General features: G+C 33.9%; 1 protein-coding gene across 6 annotated transcripts in view; it reads left to right on the forward strand.

Moving 5' to 3' along the window:
- The window catches only part of CSMD3 (CUB and Sushi multiple domains 3), a 1,257,965-nt gene that overhangs the window by 1,100,601 nt on the left and 134,894 nt on the right, over positions 1-22,470 (forward strand). For all 6 annotated transcript variants that reach the window (XM_086695899.1, XM_086695901.1, XM_086695900.1 and 3 more), the window contains 2 exons: positions 19,504-19,622; positions 20,766-20,835. In XM_086695899.1, the coding sequence (XP_086552025.1) occupies positions 19,504-19,622; positions 20,766-20,835 (189 nt within the window). The remainder of the gene's footprint in view (positions 1-19,503; positions 19,623-20,765; positions 20,836-22,470) is intronic.

Consider the following 22,470-nt stretch of genomic DNA (forward strand, 5'->3'; position numbering starts at 1 on the left):
CTAATACTGTCTTATCAATTATTTTCTGACTTTATTATTATCCCTCCCCTTTTTTTTTCTTCTTCCCTTGCACTTTTCCTTTGTGAATAAGATGATTTTCTATTGTTGTATGCTTTGATTCCCTTGTCTTTATCTTTTGTGTATCTTGTGGGCTTATGTGGTAACTATGAGACTTACATAAAATATCTTCTAGATATAGCTATTTTACACTAACAACTTAATTTCATTTGTATAATAAATCTCTGTCTTTTCACTCCCCTCTTTGTTTTTTTTTTTTTTTTGATGTCACAATTTACCTTAGTTTTTTGTATTCACTAACAAATTATTATAACTATAGTTATTTTTAAATTGTTTGTCCTTTACATTTATGCCAGACTTAAGTGGTTAATACCCTATCATATTACAGTATTAAAGTATTGTGAATTTGAATATATACTTACCTTTGCCAATGTGTTGTATATTTTTATATATTTTCATATTACTAATTAGTGTCCTTTCATTTCAGCTTGAGTGAGAGCTTTCTGCATTTCTTGTAAGATGTGTCTAGTGGTAATGAACTCTTTCAGCTTTTGTTTATTTGGGACCATCCTGATCTCTCCCTCCTCTGAAGTCCTCTGATGGACTACTTTACTGTATAGAGTATTCTTGCTTTATAGTTTTATTCTTTCAGCACTTTGACTATAACATAGCTCTTTCTCCTTGGCTGTAAGGTTTCTCCTGAGAAAGTCACTGATTGCCCTGTGCAGGTCCCCTTGTAAATTACAAGCTTCTTTTCTCCTACTATTTTAAAGATTCTCTTTGTCTTTGAATTTTGACAGTTTTATTATAATTCATCTTGGAGAATATCTCTTTAAGTTGAGTTTTTTGGGGGGCCAAGTTCATAGAACTTGGATGTCCAAATCTCTCCCCAGAATCTTGGAAGTTCTTGGCTATTTCTGTAACAAGCTTTCCACCTGCTTTCCTTTGTCTTCTTCTCCTTTTGAGATCCTACTAATTCACAGATTGTGAACAGATCTTTTTGTTAAACTTCTCATGTTGAACATATATTGTTTTCTTGATTTTGTTGAATTATTTTTCCATGGGTTTTTTTTTTTTTTTTCATAGGTCATTGAGCTTCCTTCAAGCAGGTATTTGAATTCTTTTTCAGGTAAATTGCAGAACTCCATTTCTTTGAAGTTTATTACTGGAAAATTATTGTGTTCTTTGGTGGTATCATGTTTTCTGGACTAAAATAGTTGTCCTATCTTTACCGACTGACTTCAGGAGAGAAACATCTTCCTTCAGCCCTATTGGTGATTTTGAGGCTTTCTCAGACCTATGAATGTACATGCTCCACATTTCTTTCTCCCTTCTCTTCAGCTTCTATGCCTTCTCTTAATCCTGTAGAGCCAGGTTGGGTACTAATGACCTCTCTTCTGTTTTCCTAAGGGTGTCTCTAAGTGCTCAAGTCTGTGATCTCTTCCAGGTCCACAAATCTGGGCCAAATTTCTGCACATACTCAGTAGCTGTTTGTAAAAACTTGCTCTTGCTATTGTTGAGAGCATGCACAGGAGGTCAGCCATGCTGTATTAGGGTGTGTGGAAGAGGCATCAAAATACTGTAGGTGCCCATGGGCTAGTGAGGAGATCCATTGTTGAGGTGTCCATCCTATTGGCTCATCAGCAGGCCTTCTAATGGACATAATTAGTAGGATCCTCATCCCGTTGGTGTGTTTCTTTGTGAGCTCTGACTTCTCTTTTCCCAAATACTCACCTGCCCTTAGTTTCTCAGGCCATGATTCAATATTGTGGATAAGGCAAGAGAGAGATTGTTTTTTTCCTCTCTGGCAGCATCTTGCACAGCTGGAAAAGTCAGACACCCACTCACACACTATCACTTTCCACAACAGGAGAAATCACGGGTCAATAGGGGATCACTTAACACTGCCTTGGGGGGAATGGTAATGAAGGTAAAACCAAATTCTTCCTCTTATCCTCATCAATGTGTCAACTTTGATTATTGTTTGTTTGTTTGTTTTTATTCCAATGGTGTGTTGGACTGCTGTCAAAATCCTGGACCTCCATAAAGGGTCTCTCATTCGTGGGTGATTGTGTAATTCAGTGTTCTATGAAGCTTTTAGACTGTGGCTCAGAGGGCCTGGAGTTAGTTCAAACGGCTCTTTCAGAATCTACAGCCAGCAACAAAGTCTATACACCAATTATCTGATGTATTGGTAGGTGAGACTCCTCCTGGATCTCTTGGCGTATTTATTGATGACAGAACCAAAGGCAAATGGGGTTGCCAAGTTCAAGTTCTCAGGGCTATGCAATTGTTTTTGAGTCAGCCACCTAGGTGCTGGTCTGTGTTCTCCAAATGACTTTTCTCATTCTTGGACTGTACTGGGGTGTTACCCCTACCTGTATCCCACATTTCTCACAAAGACATTTTGTCCATTGATGGCTGCTACATTGTTGTTGCTAAGGGGAAGATATAATGAGGGACATATTATTCGGTCATCTGGTGGACTCTGTCTTTTTGTTTTTCCTATGAGTCTTTTCTTTCTTTTTTTTTTTTTTTTTTGACAATAGTCATCCTAATAGATATGAGGTGATAGCTCATCATGTGGTTTTGACTGGCTTGCATTGTCCTGATGACTAGAGGTGCTGAGCTTCTTTTCATATCCCTGCTGGTCATTTTATGTCATCTTTGGAGAAATGTCTAAGTCCTTTGCCTGTTTTTTAAATAATATTATTTATTTTCTTGTTATTAAGTTGCAGGAGTTCCTTATATATTTTGAGTATTAACCCTGTATTAGGTATGTGATTTGCACATATTTTATCCCATTCTTTAGGTTTCTTTTTGCTCTGTTGATTGTTTCTTTTGCTGTGCAGAAGCCTTTTATTTTGATGTTGCCCACTTGTTTATTTTTGCTTTTATTTCTTAGGCTTTTATGTCACATCCAAGAAATCATTGCCAAGACTAGTCATGACATTTTCCTCTATGTTTTCTTCTAGGGACTTTACATTTTCAGATCTTCTATTTAAAACCTTAATCCATTTTTAGTTAATTTTTGTGTATGATGTCAGAAGGGTCTATTGTTATTCTTTTGCTTGTGGACATCCAGTTTTCCCAACATCATTTGTTGAAGAGATTATTCTCTCCCCATTGTGTATTTTGGCACCTTGGACAAAGATAAGTTGATGTGGGTTTGTTTCTGGATTCTCTGTTTCATTCTTCTATATGTCTATATTGCAGTACTGTAATGTTTTAATTATTGTAGTTTTGTAATATATTTTGATATGAGGAAGTGTGATGTCTCCAGTTTTGATCTTCATTCTCAAAATTGCTTTGGCTACTTTGAATATTTTGTAGTTGCATATAAATTTTAGGATTATTTATTTATCTAATTCAGTAAAAAATGCCATTGGATTTTTGATAGTGACTGCATTGAATCTGTAGATTAGTTTGGATATTATGGACTTTATAACAACATTATGTCTTCTAATTCATGAACATGGAATATTTCTCCATTTATTCCATATTTTTGGAAAATACTCCAATAATTTTTCAGTATCTTCCATCAGTGTTTTGTAGTTTTCTATGTATAAGTCTTAACCTCCTTGGTTAACTTTATTCCTAAGTATTTTATTCTTTTTGATGCTACTGTAAATAGGATTATTTTCTAAATTTCCTTTTCAGATACTTCAGTGTTAGTGTATCAAATTACAACTGACTTCTGACATTTTGTATAGAAACTTTACAGACTTCATTTATTAGTTCTAACAGTCTCCTGTGGAGTTAGATTTTTCTACATATAAGATCATGTCACCTACAAACAGAGATACTTCCATTTCCTTGTTAATTTTGATGCTTTTTTTTTTTTCCTCCCCAATTTCTTTGGCTAGGATTCCAGTAGTATGCTGAATAGAAGTGACAAGGATTGGGCATCCTTATCTTGCTCCTCATATCAGATGAAAAGCTTTTAGATTTTTTTACTGTTGAGTATTCTGATAAGTGTGGGTTTTTCATGTATGGCTTGTATTATTTTGAGTTGCATTCCATTACATCTAATTTGTTGGGAGGTTTTGTTAGAAAAGGATGTTGTATTTTGTCAGATGCTCTTTTCTGCATCTATTAAGATAATCTTTATCCTTTATTCTGTTATTGTAGTATATCACATTATTTGTATATGTTGACCAATTCTTGCATCTCAGGGATAAATCCATTTGTTCATGGTGTATAATCCTTTTAGTGTGCTGTTTAATTTGGTTTGCTATTATTTTATTATGGATTTTTGCTTCTCTTTCATCAGGCATGTTGTCCCATAGATTTCTTATAATATATTTGGCTATGACCATCAGGGAAATGAATTGAGAACGATTTCCTCAATATTTTGGAAGAGTTTGAGAAGGATCAATGTTAATTCTTTAAATGTTTAGTAAAATTTACCCATGAAGTCATCTGTTCCTGGGCTTTTCTTTGCTGGAAGGTTTTTGGTTACTTATTTAATCTCCATATTCATTATTGGTCTATTGAGATTTTTCTATTTCTACATAATTCATTGGGGTAGATTGTATATTTCCTGGAGATTTTCCATTTCTTCTAGGTTACCTGATTTGTTGGTGTATAATTGTTTATAGTGGTTTCTTAAGATCCTTTTTATTCCTGTGATACCCATTGTAATGTCTTCCCTTACAAGTATTGTCTAACTGTGAGGAGAACTGGATTCTTTAGATATTTTAAACCTATAATTGGAGTAAGTGACTTTTCTGGTAGCACAGAATATATATATTCATTTCCCATCCCTCTCTGAAACTTTTAGACACAAAAATGGCTTATGTACCCTAGCTAAATGCATTTATGAGACATATATGATTGTTTATTTTGCTACATAAAATTATCACAAGTGTAACTGGGTGGTTATTTTGGTGATTTTGGGGTTTACTGTCTCCCGACAAGGTAAACCCCAGGAAGACAGAGTCTGCCGTTAATCTAGGACCATGTCCATTTAGGATGTCCTTTTGTCTCTTGCAGTAAGTGCAGTCCTTGAATCTTAGGCCTTCAAAATACATTTGTTGGCTGTGATACAGCACTTAGAAGTAGAAGTTAAATAAATTATATTGCCATATATTATTAACATCAGTACACCTATACTGATGCTGGTGTTCATCAAAGGATTTAATACCTTAGCCTATACACATTTTGTAATTCTGTTGGTTTCTGTTGTGTGAAGGTATCCCATTGAGTATTATTTCCTTAACATCATTTTCCAGGCCACTCAATCCATCACTATAACTTCATTACCTATACTGGAATTTCTGATAAAATAGAAACTCTCTGTGGGAAGAAACAGAAGCTACAATGATAGGCATGCACTATTAAATACTGGTCAGTTGCTTCTGGACAATGTTTTTTTGTTTGTTTTATTTTGAAGTTTATTTTCCAGCTATTGCTACCTCAAATACAATGTCATTGTAATGTAAATAGATGACAAATTAGTAAAAGAAGATTCATTCATTCATTGTTCATTCAACCAGAAATATACAGAACAGTTACTGTGTATCAGACACTATGCTTAACATGGAAAATGCAAAGATAAATATGTCACTATATCTTTCTTTGAGAAGATCACAGTCTCATAAGAGAGACAGAAAGGTAAAGCAGTAACACAGTGCTATAAATTTAGGAATAGAGATATTTATGGTAGAGTACACAAAAGTGGTAAGTAATCAGCTCCATTTAGGAAGTTCAGGAAATACTTTAAATAGGAGGTGACACTTGGACTGAGTCTTAACAAATAGCAAGAATTTTGGTTAGACAAGGAGTATTGGGTATTCTTAGCATGAAAATTTCATGTTCAGACAGAGCTGTGATATATGGCACATTTGGAGAAGTACACCTAGTTCAGTAAGATTATTGTATAAGGTTTGAGGCAGCACTAGAAACTAAGGCTGCTTATATAGTCAGGGCTACTTCTGAAAGGTGTAGGATGTCATCAGAAATTTGATGTCATTATAGATAATACAGTTAAAAAGCAGCATATGTTTTGATATTTATTCAAAATATAGATTATTAAATTAATTATTATAGTCACAAAGAAATTGAAGAAAGTTTTTTTAAGTCCCTTATATATACAACTTTTGCATTTTTTAAATGTTTCGTTGAATGCCAAAAAGGTCCTTTATTTGTATAAGATACATAATATAAGATCAATAAAACTTAATGGAATTGCTTACCCAATTATCTATAATTTTTCAAATGGTTCTTTTGGCTAGAAACTCTTAATTATGTTGAATACATGAAGGAAATTGAGCCATTTCCATAATAGGTGTTAATAATGCATAGCTGCTTACTCTAAGAACAAAGAATTGAGAGTTTGATATTTTCAAGGGAAAACAGTGACTAATGTATTTAAATCTCACAAATTTAGGTCACAGAAACCAATATATTTGAGAGAAAAGACATGCTGGAAATATAACTTAAGCATCTTTAATCCTGATTTCTAATTTAAAGAGTAGAGTTGATCACCTAACCATGTCAAGGAAAGTCTGTTGAGAGTTGTAGAGGGATTAGAAGATAAATGAGATAAATCTCTATCCTAATCAAGTGTAAACTTTATTACATGAAGTTTGTTCTTGCCCAAATTTGTGATTATTTATCTGACTATCTTAGGAGGTAGTTTTAGTTCTATAAAATAAGCAATCAACGAATGCTAGGATTTTCTAAGTTAGTTATCAGGACCCAACTCAAGAATGTGGCAAAGAACTCACCATTGGTAATGAATGAGCATAAGAATAAATGATGTATCCATGTATATTATATGTGCAGTTGCTTTGAAAAATAATACTTCTAACTCTCCCAATAGTCTAGAGGCTACTTACCAGGAACGACATTTAATTTGTTAACTTTGAGGTCACACAATTCAAAGTAAATATTCACATAATGGTTTTTTGACTTCAAACTGATCCCCAGATATTTCTTAAGAATTAGTAGATATCTTGATTCTCCACCCATGAGAAAAACAAAGAAAAAAGCTAGGTACTGTGTGTAGGCAATCTAAGGACAATATTCACTGTATTTTTCAAAAACCACAAAGTAGAATCTATTAGAAGGTGATAAGATGACAACCAAAATTTACAAACATTGTGTTGAGGGACCTTAACTAACACATCAAACCATTTGCTGGATGTTCCCTTTTATTTGGAACAAAATTCTAAAAAACTTCCTGGATTAAAATAAATAGAATAAAAAATACCAGTACTACAAAAAGCATGTAAATTTGCATTAAAACATTAATTTTTATCAAATCATAAGTTAGTGGAAAAAAGTTAAAATATTCTCCAGGTAGAAAAAGACCATTCGTGAGGCGCCTGGGTGGCTCAGTCGGTTAAGCGTCCGACTTCGGCTCAGGTCATGATCTCACGGTCCATGGGTTCGAGCCCCACGTCGGGCTCTGTGCTGACAGCTCAGAGCCTGGAGCCTGTTTCAGATTCTGTGTCTCCCTCTCTCTCTGACCCTCCCCCATTCATGCTCTGTCTCTCTCTGTCTCAAAAATAAATAAACGTTAAAAAAATTTTAAAAAAGAAAAAAAAAGAAAAAAAGGAAAAAGACCATTCCTTTTGGGGGAAATTGAATGAATGCTCACTAAATAGTTACACTTGGTAATGTTGTCACTTAAGCATGCTTTCATTGCATGTGTTGTTTTTAAACAAAGCTAGTGAATCTAAATTTAAATAGGAACTATAAGTAGAAAGATGAAGAAGCGTAGAGAAATAGTTGGAAAAAAAATAAAGTTAGGGAGTATAGGGAAAGAGGGGTAATTAGGACAGGGAGACAGATAAATAGAAAGAAGAGAGAAGAGAGAAAATGATACATTTAGTGGACAGTGGTGAAGTCAGTGCCAGAGAATGCCTAATGTTCTTTTAATTAGTTAAAAGTTTTGGAATATTCTTCATGTTTTCAAATCTATTTTCTAATCAATAAGGACGTGAACATAGCATTTGTGAAATACTGAGTAAATGCAAGAGAATGGAGGGGAGGTTGAACAAGGAAATTTAAGTCCAGCTTTAGAAAATTGAAATGACTAATAACTTCTGCTCTAGTCTTCGAGAACAAATTTATAAACATGCGATGGCAGTGTATTTTGTTGCTTTGTTACTAACAGATTGGAAAGCAGTTATAATACATTTAGTGGATCGACCACGGCTGGATCCTGGAGCAGCCGTGGTTTTGGTGCAGTGTCCAGCAAAGTTATCTCAAAGGCTGTCTGATCACTCAGTGCACACTTGAGTATATCCCTTCCAGTAATGCTGGAGATTACATCCAAGCACAGTGGTTTGCTTGTGTGTGTATGTGTGTGTGTGTGTGTGTGTGTGTGTGTGTGAGCACACGTGCATGTGTGTGTGTGCATGTGCAAATAAACTATCTTGTTTGTGGAAGAAGTATCTTAATTTCTGTCAAGTTTTGAAATCTTCCCTTAGTGAAGAAAGTTATTTTGTAGTAATGCAAGAAACTGACCACTTGCAGGGTAGGTTATATTAACTGATCATAAAAATTTTAAAGAACTTCTTTGTTTTCAGAAGCACCGCCCCCCACCCCCCACAAATTGTGATTGAGGTATAAAAACAATGGCCTCAGTAAGAGGAAACTATTTTTTAGTGAATAGAAATAAAGACTATGTGAAAAAAATTCATATTTAAGTTTTGATACTTAGAAAAAGCAAAATGCTCAAGCAGTTGGGTACTAGGAAAATACTGTGTGTGTGTGGTTGTGTGTGTGTGTTATAAAAAAGGGTAGTTATATTAACTTCTCTTCACTGAAAAGACACCTATTTCACTGCATATATTTGGCATTTCATTTCTGGCAGCTTCTGAGATAAAAGTTCTGCCCACAGGATAACATAAGGAGGGACTCACAATGGGGAAATAACAGTCTCAAAAATGCCAGCAACAGATGCCCAAAACTTTAAGGTTTACTATAAAAAGGACAGGTTTCGTGTTTGTTTGTTTTGTTTTTAACGAAGAAAGTAGAGTCTTCCTATATTCCTAGAGGATGATTTTAAATAGTAAAGCTTTCAGAAAACATGGCCGGTGTTCTTCTGTCTTAGGAAATGGAAATTTGGCTGAGATTCCTTCAAACAAGTGAGTATATTCTCTGATTTTCCTACTCACTCGTGAGGCTTTTAGGAAACAAATTCTAGATTATCTGATGGTACAATTACTAAACAGATATGTCTTGCTTTTTAGGTACTTAGAAGGTAAATGCTGACAAATAGGCTGATTTTATCATAGTGATCGTTTCCTCCTTTAACTTGAGATCATGACATTTTTAACTCAAGACTGCCTGACAATTATGATTATGATTAACATCAGACAAATCTGATGTTCCTTGAGCCCAATCTATCTTTCCCATGCCTTGATCTCATTATTTCTAGAGACCCATTTTGATCATTTCAATGTCATTGTTTTCCTATTACCTATTAAAGAAAGGCAACATTCTTTAGCCTCTAACTCCAACAGTAATTACGTCATCTTTTACCACATGTATGTTGTAAGATTTCCCCACTTAATCAAATGAAATAATTGTTTCCTAGATATAACATGCTTTTCCTCTTTTCTCCTCTTCCCATTCATTTCCTCCAGCTGACATGCCCCACTTTTTTTTCTTTTTCTAGCTATATAGCTCTTAGTTTTATCTATTACCCTAAATCTTAATTGATCCAATCAGCTCTTTCTAGAAGTGATTTTCTTCTTTTTCTGGATTCTGATATCCCTCTTTCACTCCCTCAATGCCTTTTATTTATTAATTCAACAAATATTTACTGAACACTTGTGTGTCAGTTCATATTTGTGAACAAAAGAGACCATATCCTCTAGCCTTCTTGGAGCTTGTAGTCTAGCAGGTGAAGACATAAAAGACAAAAATTTAAAGTTTTTAAGCTGTAAATGTAAATTATTAAGCTGCAGAGCCCTTCAGAAAGTGACAAATTGTAGAAGAAGATAGAAGGAGGGTTGAGGGATCCAAAAATGTTAGGGCTACAGAGAGGATGTTATGAAGGGCAGACCTTCAAGAGAAGGTGACATTTGAGCACAGATAGAAGGCTGTGCAGGAAGAGAGTTTGCTGGAATGTGAGGAAAGGGTGTTTTAGAGGATACCCAGAGCAGACACCCTAAAACATAAGGATGAAGAAGAGCAAGAAGGCAAGAGTAGGAGGAAATGAGGTGAGAGAGAGAAGGGAAAATGGCGGTCTTGTAGGCTATTGTAAGGATGTAATTTTTCCCTCCAGTTGTAATAGAACTCGTTAGGAAGTTTTGAGCAGAGAAATGGCATGCCCTGACTTATAAGGTACTGTAGGGTGCTTTGCAATTACAAATGTTTGGTAATTTTAATTAGCATTTTTGAATTATTTCTCAATGAATATTAAGCTAGAAAGGTAGGTGAATATTAAGCTACTTGAGTATATTGTATATCATTTATTTCTGATATTGTGCAACACAATGTTTTATTATTGCTTCTACATCCCCAGCAAATATTTGCTAGAAAATTGGTTAAAAAAAAAAGACAGTAACTACATTTATCTAAAGGAGATAACTGTATATTGGTGTAATTATACTACTTTTGTATAATTGTGGCCTATGACTTGGCTATTATCACCCAGGTACCAAAGTTCTGGTAGCCAACAAGCTATTTACACCAAGTATTCCAGTATCTAATAGGTTCTTTTGTTAGTTACTTATTAAAGAAGGAGGTCTGGCCTTAAAAAAAAGCAAAACATTTTATACTTAAAAAAAAAAACTACCTGTTTTTGTACAACATTGTTTTCTTCTCAGGTGTTAGTCTGTATTTTTATTTTTATTTTTATTTTTTTTAATTTTTTTTTTCAACGTTTATTCATTTTTGGGACAGAGAGAGACAGAGCATGAACGGGCGAGGGGCAGAGAGAGAGGGAGACACAGAATCGGAAACAGGCTCCAGGCTCTGAGCCATCAGCCCAGAGCCCGACGCGGGGCTCGAACTCACGGACCGCGAGATCGTGACCTGGCTGAAGTCGGACGCTTAACCGACTGCGCCACCCAGGCGCCCCATAGTCTGTATTTTTAAAGAAAATTTCTATGTAGCTGGGTTAACTCTTTCATACATTTTGCCTTGTAAAGTATTTGAAGCAAAAATAACTATCTCGAATTTGGCACATACTGATATTTAAGGCTCACATTTGCTTGTCTATCCATGATGGCTTTCAAAGTGTGGAATATCTATAGTACGAACAGCCGTTTGTGTCAGAGCATTATAAACTATAAGCATTTGAATGACTGCTAGGGTTCCTCGACAACAGTTAACAGTCCTTCCATCATGATTATTGGAATCATTATATTATCATCATTATATTATAAGGTTATTAAATTATAATGTTAACATTTTTTTCAAGTGTCCAGTAGATGTCAACATAGTATAAATGTTTTATAGATATATCTTTACTTAATTTTCCCCCTTGAGGCAGGTATATTTTTAATCCTATCGTATAGATGACAAAACTGAAGTTTAGATAGTAATCTGAGACCTCAAAGTAAGTGAGTAGTAGAGGGGAGATAAAAACCTCAGAGAATTTTGGAGCACCTGGGTGGCTCAGTTGGTTGAGGGTCTGATTCTTGATTTGAGCTCAGGTCATGGTCTCATGGCTCATGGGATGTAGTCCTGCTTCAGGCTTCATGCCGACAGCATGGAGCCTACTTGGGATTCTCTCTCTTTCTTTCTCCTCCCCTCCCCCACTCATGTTCTCTGTCTCTCTCACAAAATTTTGTGAATAAAATTTTGTTGACAAATTTTGTTGACATAAAGCTACATTGTTTTTCTGTTTTGGAAATGTGTGCTGGTTTAGTAGTCATGTCATTGGATGTAGCTGCTCTGAGTTAATATATTTTTTTCTACCAAGTATCAAATTTTTCTGTCTGATGATCCACAAGAGCACTGGGAATGAATTCTTAAATTGACAATTTATATCTTTTGTTGTTTGTTTGGTTTTAACATATGTGATTCTGGTTGTAATTGTATGTCTTGCATGAATATATTTTTTGCTAGGAAAAATGTCCCTAATACATGGAATGACATTAAATTGATCAATTGTTAGGAAGCTTCTGTAAAGAGAATTTATAATCTCTAGTTGCTCTGCCACTTGGATTCTGTTAGAGCTTCATCATTAAAACTTTTAAAATGCAAATTACTATTTGGTTATAATATGCCTATATCATTTCTTTCACATTTCCTAAAATGCGTTGCCATACACATTTGTATCTTACTCTAAAGGAAATTCTAAAGGGACATGGAAAATTCTAAAGGGACAGTGGAGCGTCTATAAATCAATGAGTAGTTTTTGGTTTTGAACTTATACAATGCACATGTTTTAAAAGGGCAAATTACATGCAGTAATGGTGTTTGCACATTTAAGGGAGCTCAAAGATCTTAGGACATACTCTGAGGAAGGCAAAGGTATATGTTACCGTGATGAATAGATTTTTCTCTCCTCCTAAACCTGAGAACACTCATGATATGTGCCACTAATAACTTTCTGCAAATCCTGAGAAAACACAGGTGGTCTGAAAATATCTTTCCATCCCACATCGTAGTGGAAGGGCTGGTCTGAGTAGCCAAAAGTATAAACATAGTCACAAAATAGTAAATGCCTAGACATGTATTCATTTAACTCTAGCTTATAAATAACAAAAGATTCAATTCAGCACAATAGTTATTTTACTGTTTTCCATCCTTGAGCAATATGCTTAAGAGATAATGCATTAGGTCTTAATGAGTTTATTTTTATAATCACTAAAAATGGTTTCCTCCCTTGGGCTAATTAAATAATTGATTCTTTGAGAAAAAATAGTGATTTTAAGATTAATTATGTTTTTACTTAAACTAATTTTCTTGTTCTAACTAGTTTATGTATATCATCTCGTGCAATGTTAATTGTAGAAACCTCTCCTGCCCAAATTAAATTATAAATATTTGTCATTTCTAATTTCAGTTGCCATTAACAGAATGTATTAAATGCAAATAAGTATAATAGGTTTTACAAACATATCTCACTCCTTAACCCTTTAAGGCCATTAGTTTTGTCATAGTTTTCTCTTTTAATCAAAATTTACTTCATGATCATCTCACTGACTTTTTACCTCTTTGTGGTGTCGACATAGAAATAGATTTAGCCTAAGTTGTGAATTCTGGAAACATTGTGGTTTTGTATTCCTACACTTTCTCTGGTTGTATCTTGAGCTAACAACATTAGTCTGTTGGTTTTTCTCCCAGTAATATCAGTAACATTTTAGCTTATACAGAAACTTTTTGTTTGGGGTCAACAAAAAATTCAAAGTATTTAAAGTCTTGTCACTTTATATAATTTTTTACATATTTTTTAATATTCCTATAGTATATATGTGAAACTTATTGATCTTAAACATACAGAAACATACTCTCATAACAACAGAAAAAATATCCTATCCTTTATCTAGAATGTAAAAGACAACCTCACTCCCATGCTTAAAACCACTAAATGATGTTAGCTTTTATGTCCCTGCCACCATTTTAAGTATTATGCATATCTTGTTTTCCTTCAGCATTACAATATTCCTATGAAGTTGGCATTTTTCCACCTCATTTTATAGGTGAGGGAGCTGAGGCATATAAGTGATTTCAGACTTTACCAAAGATTACGAAACTAGTGCAAATCGAGGTTGTGTTCTTAATAACTAAGAAATTTTCCTTCACTACCCACAGGGAAAAAAAAATAATTTCCTACATTGGTTGAGATTATAAAACTGTACACAATGTGTATATCCTGCCTCCCTTTCAGCTTCATTTCTTGCTCTTTTCAAAACACTACAATGTACTTTGGGGGAAAACATTCCTCTGTTTTCCATACAGAAGGAAAAATCACCTGAAACTTCATTTATTTAACATGCCACCTTGTCTGCCAGGACATCACCATCACCTTACCCTTTGTTATCATGAGTGGGTAAAATATATAATTTTCTAGTAGGGTTATCCTGTATGAAATAATAATTTAAACAAAGGTTAACCTTCATTTATTGTGACTGTTTCACTACCCTGTAATCTTTTGAAATAGTTACCTCTCCTGTTTCATCAAATGTTTCCTTAGAGCATGGTCGCTTATGTGGTAATATTTCTTTGCATTTCTGACATCTAACATGATACAGAGTACACAATAGGTGCTCAGCAATTGTTTATGTCAGATTCTCTTTAAAATTTTATCATTTAACTTAGTTTTTGTTACTCCGTAGACTAAAATTTGCTAAGCACTTTCTATTACTGAATATTCAATTAGTTATTCAGGGTAATGCTAAGTTAAATGTTAACTGAAGTAAGAACAAGTAAAGTAAGTAAAAATTTACGGATTAACGTAAACGCGAGTGAAGTCCACACATCACAATGTGTTCCTGACCCACTGCTGCCCATCAGTGACTATTAAGTCAGAATAGTTCCTTCTGAAAAAACTTGCTTACAAACACTCAAGTTACATGTTTCATAAGTATTTGGCAAATATTTGTTTACCGGATTAATTAATCAATTCCAACATACATTATACCAGAACAAATTCTGTGTGCTTGCCATTGGAGTTTTCTACAAGTCTTCAAACGAATACTCCAGCTCATATTGGATTCATTCTTTGATTGTCACCAACTTCTGTGTTTTTTTTCAGACAGTTATATTACAATGATAAATGTGGAATGCCAAATGGCGACACTAGTGTATTTAAAAAAAATCCCTCATATGTTGTATAAACATAGAAATAATAGTTATCTTGAATCCACTATTTAGAGTAAGATTTAAAATTGAAGACATGAAATATATTTAAAATAACAACACTTTGCTATCACTGAATACAACCTTTGTGCAAAGACACGATTCCATTCCTGCTCCTTTCTTACATGTATGCAGTTCCAATATTTTGGTCTTGATTTTCAATAAATTTATACATAGGTTGTCATGTCAAAATCGTGAAGGAGTTTTTCCTCTTACAAAACAAATTACCAGGAATCTTAGCAGTAATTACGCTTTCTTCTTCTTCCTGTCTGCCTCTCTTGATGCATTAAAACTAACTAAAATCATTATGGAATTCTGGGCAGTAATATATATATATATATATATATATATATATATATATATATATTTATAATATAATATATTATATATTAAAATATATATACAAAGTACACAACAGGTCCTCAGTAATTACTTATGTCAGATTCTATTTAACATTTGATCATTTATGCATATCACATATATATGATATATACATACATGTAGTCAGAATGATCAGATATAAATGATACGATTTATGATTAAGAGCATTTTCTACTGCAGATTGATTGGCTTGTGAACAGATTGGAAAGAATAGTTTTGGGTTATACATAAATGGTTATAAATAAATGTTGGAAATGTAAAGAACTGAGGTTTTGGCATTTTCATTCAGGGTAACTGCCTACTGTAATTTGACAGCAGACAGAACTCTGTGCAATTTTTGATATGGATTTGTTGCTGGATTCATTTCTGTTTGTTTTTGGCTACAAAAGCAGATCAATTGATCCAATTCTCATTTCAAAAATTCACCCAGAGAGTATCTTTGATTGCCAACACCAAAATTTACACTCATAAAGCTGCAAATGACTCAATATTTTGATTGCCTTCGTTAAACAAGAGAATCCTTTACAATATTTTTATAAAAATTCTCTTTTCTTTGTTGATTTTAATAATCTATTCATTTTGTTACTTATAAAGAAGTGAAAATAATTCCCAAAGAAGACTTTTTAAAGAGTTTTTAAGTTGAAGGGTCATTGACATGCGAGATCATGTTAGTTCTAGGTGGACAGCATAGTGATTCAACCTTTATATGCATTATGAATAATCACCACCATAAATCTAGCTACTTTAAAATTGCTATTTAATCACTCAGAGGTTTATTTGTTCAAATAAAAAATGTAAAATATGAACTGTAAGATTTTCAGATATTTCTGTTTTATCTTCTTTAGTGTACATAAAATAATTGACTGCAAAAAAATGAGAGAGGCCATCAGTGACTTCTGCTTATCTGATTACCTTATCACCTTGCTTTCTACCTTGAAACAATCATATTCAGGGGCGCCTGGGTGGCGCAGTCGGTTAAGCGTCCGACTTCAGCCAAGTCACGATCTCACGGTCTGTGAGTTCGAGCCCCGCGTCAGGCTCTGGGCTGATGGCTCAGAGCCTGGAGCCTGTTTCCGATTCTGTGTCTCCCTCTCTCTCTGCCCCTCCCCTGTTCATGCTCTGTCTCTCTCTGTCCCAAAAATAAATAAACGTTGAAAAAAAAAAAAAAAGAAACAATCATATTCAACAGATTAGCTGGTCCAACTCAATCTCTTTTTTTTTCCTAACTCAGTGTCTTAAACAATAGAAGGGAATATATACTTTTACCCTGAAATTCGCTACTAGTACTAATTCATCTAATGGATGAGGAATTTTATTAATTAAAAATTCATTCCAAATTATAAAAATTTTGGAAATACAGGAACATTCAAGGAAAGGCATACAAATCGCCAATAATCTCATAATCAAGAACCCTAACCTATACTCATATTTGGCATATTTCCTTTTACTCATTCTTCTCTGTTCGTACATATATGTATGTGTATATATATATGTAATATTTAACTTACAAAATCGCTATTACATAGTTTATTGATTTTTGTATCACATTTTAAAGTTAAAACTTATAAAATATTTTACTATGTCCATATATATTATGTATAAACCTCACTTAACAATAAAGCTCTCAATACTCTATAGCATCACTGTACCATAGTTTTATTTTGTTCTCCTCTCAGAAAAGGAAATCACCACTTCTGTATATTAATAGTTTTCTGTGTATATGACTCTGAATGAAGTACTTGATAGAAAAGAAAAATGAACATGTGCAAAATTTGGCCTTCTCAGTAAGAATGACTGTAAGAATGACCTTAGCAGTAAAGAGTAATAGAAGTACTGTTCGGGACTCCCTAAAAACTAAGATTGTACCAAAGGGAGGTGAAATCTTATTTATAAGACATGTATGTTTACATCATAAATCACTTTTTTGGGATATTCATTCATTCTTGAAAAGGGCTCCATGAAGTCAGATAAATGTAATGTGTAAGGCCCATTAGTAGGTATTAAATGAGATTAAAACAAATATAAGACAGTTTCTTTCACTTCTTAGATCCTAAAATCTAGTTGGGGAAGCAAGACATGAAACCTTACAATTTTTAAAGTAGGTCACAATGTAATGATAACTTATCTTGCCTTGGTCCAGAAACTCAAGATTTCAAAAAAATCAAGAGATATGGAACATGATATATGTTTAGAGACCTACTTAATTGAAGCACAGGGCATTGGAATTCCAGTCCATGGACTACTCTAGCCTCCTCTAGGATTGCCTCAAGTGCACTCCCAAATGACCAATTTACTCTTCCTCTTTACTGCCTTCCTTTCTGATCTAATCATAATTCTATAAAGATAGTGCTCTCCTGTCATTTTCTGTCCTTAAATGTGACCTAATTTGGCATGGTTTTTAGCTACTCTGACCATTGTATTATTAGGCAGAGAAAGCATTTTTCATTTGCAGGGGTAGACATTAGTATCTATTAAGAAATTATCAAAACAGGGATTCGCTTTGTTTTCCATACTCTTCATTCATCCAGTCAACTGATGTTTATTCAGTGTGTCCTTAAGATGCTGTGCTCTAAGCTGCCCTTAAGAGTTTCTATTCTCAGAGGGGAAACAAATATTGAACAACTAATTACATAATTATTTATTCATTATTAGTTTATACTAAGCATCACAAAGGAATGTAGAAAGTAGTGCCATGAGAGCATCCATCAGAGGGAAATATCAAGGAGTAAAAGAATGTCTGAAGTACTGTAATTGTTTAGGATTTAATTTTTAATGTTTTTTTCATGAAAAGAACATATGTATAATGAGTTTGCAGTGGTGACTACTTATTCTTATCATTTAAATATGCATTAGATTAGCTTCAAAATGTGGATTGCAAAGAAATGCGTAATAAACATTGGCTTTTACTGAAAATATAAGTCAGTCAGAGAAAGACAGATATCATATATTTTCACTCATATGTGGAACTTGAGAAATTTAACAGAAGACCGTGGGGGTAGGGAAGGGGGAAAATAGTTTCAAACAGAGAGGGAGGCAAACTATAAGAGACTCTTAAATGCAGAGAACTACCTGAGGAACGATGGGGGGGGGGGGGCGGGAAAGAGGGGAAAATGGATGATGGGTATTGAGGAGGGCACTTGTTGGGATGAGCACTGGGTGTTGTATGTAAGCAATGAATCACAGGAATCTATCCCCAAAGCCAAGAGCACACTGTATATGCTGTATGTTAGCTAACTTGACAATAAATTATATTTAAAAAAAAGAAAATAAAAAGTTTATAACAGTAGTACATTCACATGTTTGAAAAAAATATTTTGGCAAAAAATTAATTTTTAAGACTTTATTTTAGGAAAACAGCTTAACATTTAGTATGTATTTGTCCCCATATATTGAAAAATATATTGTTAATGTGAAAATAATGGAAGTGTTTTGAATTATATAATTGTCTCCCCTTCAGAAATAACTGATTTCAAGTGTCACGAAAACTTTTCAGGTCTCAATGAGCTACATGTTTTTCTCCTTTTTATTTATAATATATATGGATAACAAATCTTCCTTAAAAATACATTTAAAAATTTTACATGTAATAAGTAACTTAAAAATGTCTCATAAATTAAAAAGCCCATTCTATATTAAGGAGGAAGGAACCAGGTGATATGGACAAAATAGCAAATAGTTTTTTAGTTATTTTATTAAGAATACTTTAGGGGCGCCTGGGTGGCGCAGTCGGTTAAGCATCCGACTTCAGCCAGGTCACGATCTCACGGTCCGTGAGTTCGAGCCCCGCGTCAGGCTCTGGGCTGATGGCTCGGAGCCTGGAGCCTGTTTCCGATTCTGTGTCTCCCTCTCTCTCTGCCCCTCCCCCGTTCTTGCTCTGTCTCTGTCTGTCCCATAAATAAATAAAAACGTTGAAAAAAAATTAAAAAAAAAAGAATACTTTAGAAATATAATTTCATTCTACTCTCACAATAAATTATTATTTCTTTTTTATCTAGGAAGTTTTTAAAAGAATTTTTAATTTTTGTTTTACAGTAGAAGACATTTAGGCTGGGAGTTAAAAAAGACTTTAAGCGTAATCACAGAGCTATTTAATGGTTGGTGCCATGAAAATCCAAAGAAATAGTTTTATGGTATAGTTCCAAAGCACATTGCTTTTAACAACTACAGTTAAATCTTGTTCACTTAAATATTATTCACAGAACATTCTTAACGTCCCAATGTAAAATCTAGTTTTAATGATAATGGTATTCAATTTTGGTGATTTAATATGCATAATTTAAGCATTCATTACTTGAAAGTTACTTATGCTATTATCTTTATATTTCTCAGCAATTGGTTTGGATTCCTGTCCCGAACCGCAGACTCCCAGCAGTGGAATGAAAATTGGAGACAGATACATGGTTGGTGATGTTGTGTCCTTTCAGTGTGATCAAGGATATTCTCTTCAGGTAAGGTGATTTGTAAATTATAGTTTAGATATGCATTGCTTTTTCAGAATATTTTAACAGAACAATGATTGATAATCCACATGTTTCAAAAAATACTGATTTCAGACCATGTAGCATACCAAGTCAAAGGTATTAAATTTGTTCATAAAACTTATTCATGAGAGAAATTACTGGAATGGATTAAATGCTTTTTTTTTTTTTTAAGTTTATTTATTTTGAGAAAGAGAGAGAGAGAGCAGGGGAGGGTCAGAGAGAGGGGGAGAAAGTATCCCAAGCAGGCCCTGCACTGACAGTGCAGTGCCTGATGTGAGGCTCAAACCCACGAATCGTGAGATCATGACCTGAGCCCAAATCGAGTCTGCATAACCAGCTGAGCCACCCAAGAGCTCCTGGACTAAATAGGTTTTGTTTGCAAGGGACCAAAACTTAAATTTGAAACAAAATTAATATTTACTTCACACTTTTCTTTCTATTCCCATAGGATGTAACAACTGAACTCCTGCATCTTTTAGAATCTTTTAGATTTGAAAATAAAAACAAAGTGCTACTTAAAGCATTAAATGAAACTTCCATGTAAATAAATTCCCCAAATTAGTGAAAATCGACTACAAATACATTTTAGAGGGTCTCAAATTTATGGTTGCATAAAAATCTCTCTAAAGACCTACTAAAAAATTGAGAAAAAATATGAGGCAAAAACTATTTCATATGTTAAGTAAGTAAACTCCTTAGAGGAAGCAAAGTTAAAAATTAATAATTTAGAGTCTTTAAAGTTGTATTACAAATTATTAGTCTCAGAAGAACAATCAGATCTTTCTGGACTTTATATTTTAATTTAAAATTTATATACCTTAATTGACTTGTTTTAATATTTTTATTAAATGTTTTTAAATTATGCTTTAACCTATCTCACCTTGAATATTATAGCAATTTATTATAAACAGTAACATATGTGGTCATTTCATTCAATCTTTTAAACAATTTTTTTTACCATGACTCTTTTTAAAAGAAAATTCCAGTAAAAGTTTGAAAATATAAGAAATGAAAATATATATCTAAGCTTGTTTTTATGATATTAAGTTTACTATGTTTAATTCAGTCTTTCTAAAGTGAGTACTGAACTGTACTGTCTTGTTTATATAGGGTCATTCTCATATTACATGTATGCCTGGACCTGTAAGAAGATGGAATTATCCAATCCCAATTTGTTTGGGTAAGTTGAGGAATTGTAACTCATTTATAAGCTTTATCAAATTTTAAAGACACACCCTGTATATAACGTTCTTCAAACATATAGTTTGCCTTTTGTCAAGTTTTATGGAAATTATATTTTGAGCTAAACATTTCATGTCTTTTTAAAATTTATTTTACATGTTTAGAATTTTTAACTCAAACTTCAATATCAATGGATGACTTCAGAAATTGAGAAAAGTTACTAGATTGTTCGATCCTTAGAACTTTTTCTCAGTATGCTGTGATAGAAATACCCATAGATCAGGAAAGTAAGTAAATATTCATTGCTTGCTATTAAGCCAGAAACAATAAGGAATCTGGAGTGTACCAAGGGAGCATGACAGTCCTTGATATGTCTTCGGTAGTGACAGGTGATTTAGATATGGAATATATCAAAATGGCACTTGGATCTTAGAAAGAATGGACCCAATTTGTGCCCTAACTTACTGCTGCTTCCAGTCATTTCTGTCCACTTTTTCATGTTTTTTTCTCTTCCTCATTTCTAGTATCTGTATGCAACCATTAATATCCTGGGCTCTACAGAGTATCTGAGAAAGACATATGAGGTGTGATCCCTATCTTTAAATCATTTATATACCATTTAGAGTGGTAGAAATAAAAGACATGAAATAAAAGAGTAATTTAGTTCTACCATTGACTACACATGATGGAATTTCAGGAAGATGAGATGATGTTGACCCAAGTCATTGGGAAACATAGTCAGCCCATAAAACTTAAACAGAGTTTTAGATGATAAGTGTAATTAAGATAAATATATGTTGAAGACAGCCTTTTTTTGAGTAGGAAAACAGGCAAAAACAAAAGAATTGGTGTGACTTCTATGACTTCCCTCTGTATTGTGTTAGTTTGCTTGGGCTGCCTTAACAGACTACCACGGACTGGTTGGGTTAGGCAACAAAAATGTATTTGCTCTCAGTTCTAGAAGCTAGAAATCCAAAAGCAAGGTGCTGGCAAGGTTGTTTTCTCCTGAGGCCTCTCTCCTCGGCTTGTAAATGACCATATTCTCCCTGCATCTTCACATGTGTCTTTTCTCTTTTTTCTCCGTTTCCTTTTTTATTTATTGTGAGAGAGAGAAAGAGCAGGGAAGGAGCAGAGAGAGAGGGAGAGAGAGAATCCCTAGCAGGCTCTTCACTGTCAGCCAGAGCCTGATGTGGGGCTTGAACTCATGAACCATAAGATCAAGACCTGAGCCAAAACCAAGTAGAATGCTTAACCAACTGAGCCCCCCAGGTGTCCCTTTAGTGTCTTATAAGGATAGTAGTACTATCAGATTAGGGCTCCACCCTTATAATTTCATATAACCTCGATTACCTCCTTAGAAGCCTGAATTCTAATATAGTCAGATAATGTGTGAAGGCTTTAACATATGAATATAGGGCAAAGACAAGTCAATCTATGCCTATGTACCAGGTGTACTATTTCTGTTGAGACTACTACTGGAAAATATGTCTAGAAGCAAGGATGGTCTTAATTACCCAAAGATATTGAAAGCATTTAGATTTTATTTTATTATTATTATTTTTTGATGTTTGTTTCTTTTTGAGAGAGAGACAGAGTGTGAGTGGGGAAAGAGCAGAGAGAGAATGAGACACAG

The sequence above is a fragment of the Puma concolor genome, chromosome F2 (assembly GCF_028749965.1).
Source record: "Puma concolor isolate L17-30 chromosome F2, mPumCon1.1.hap2, whole genome shotgun sequence".
NCBI classification, from domain to species: Eukaryota; Metazoa; Chordata; class Mammalia; order Carnivora; family Felidae; genus Puma; species Puma concolor.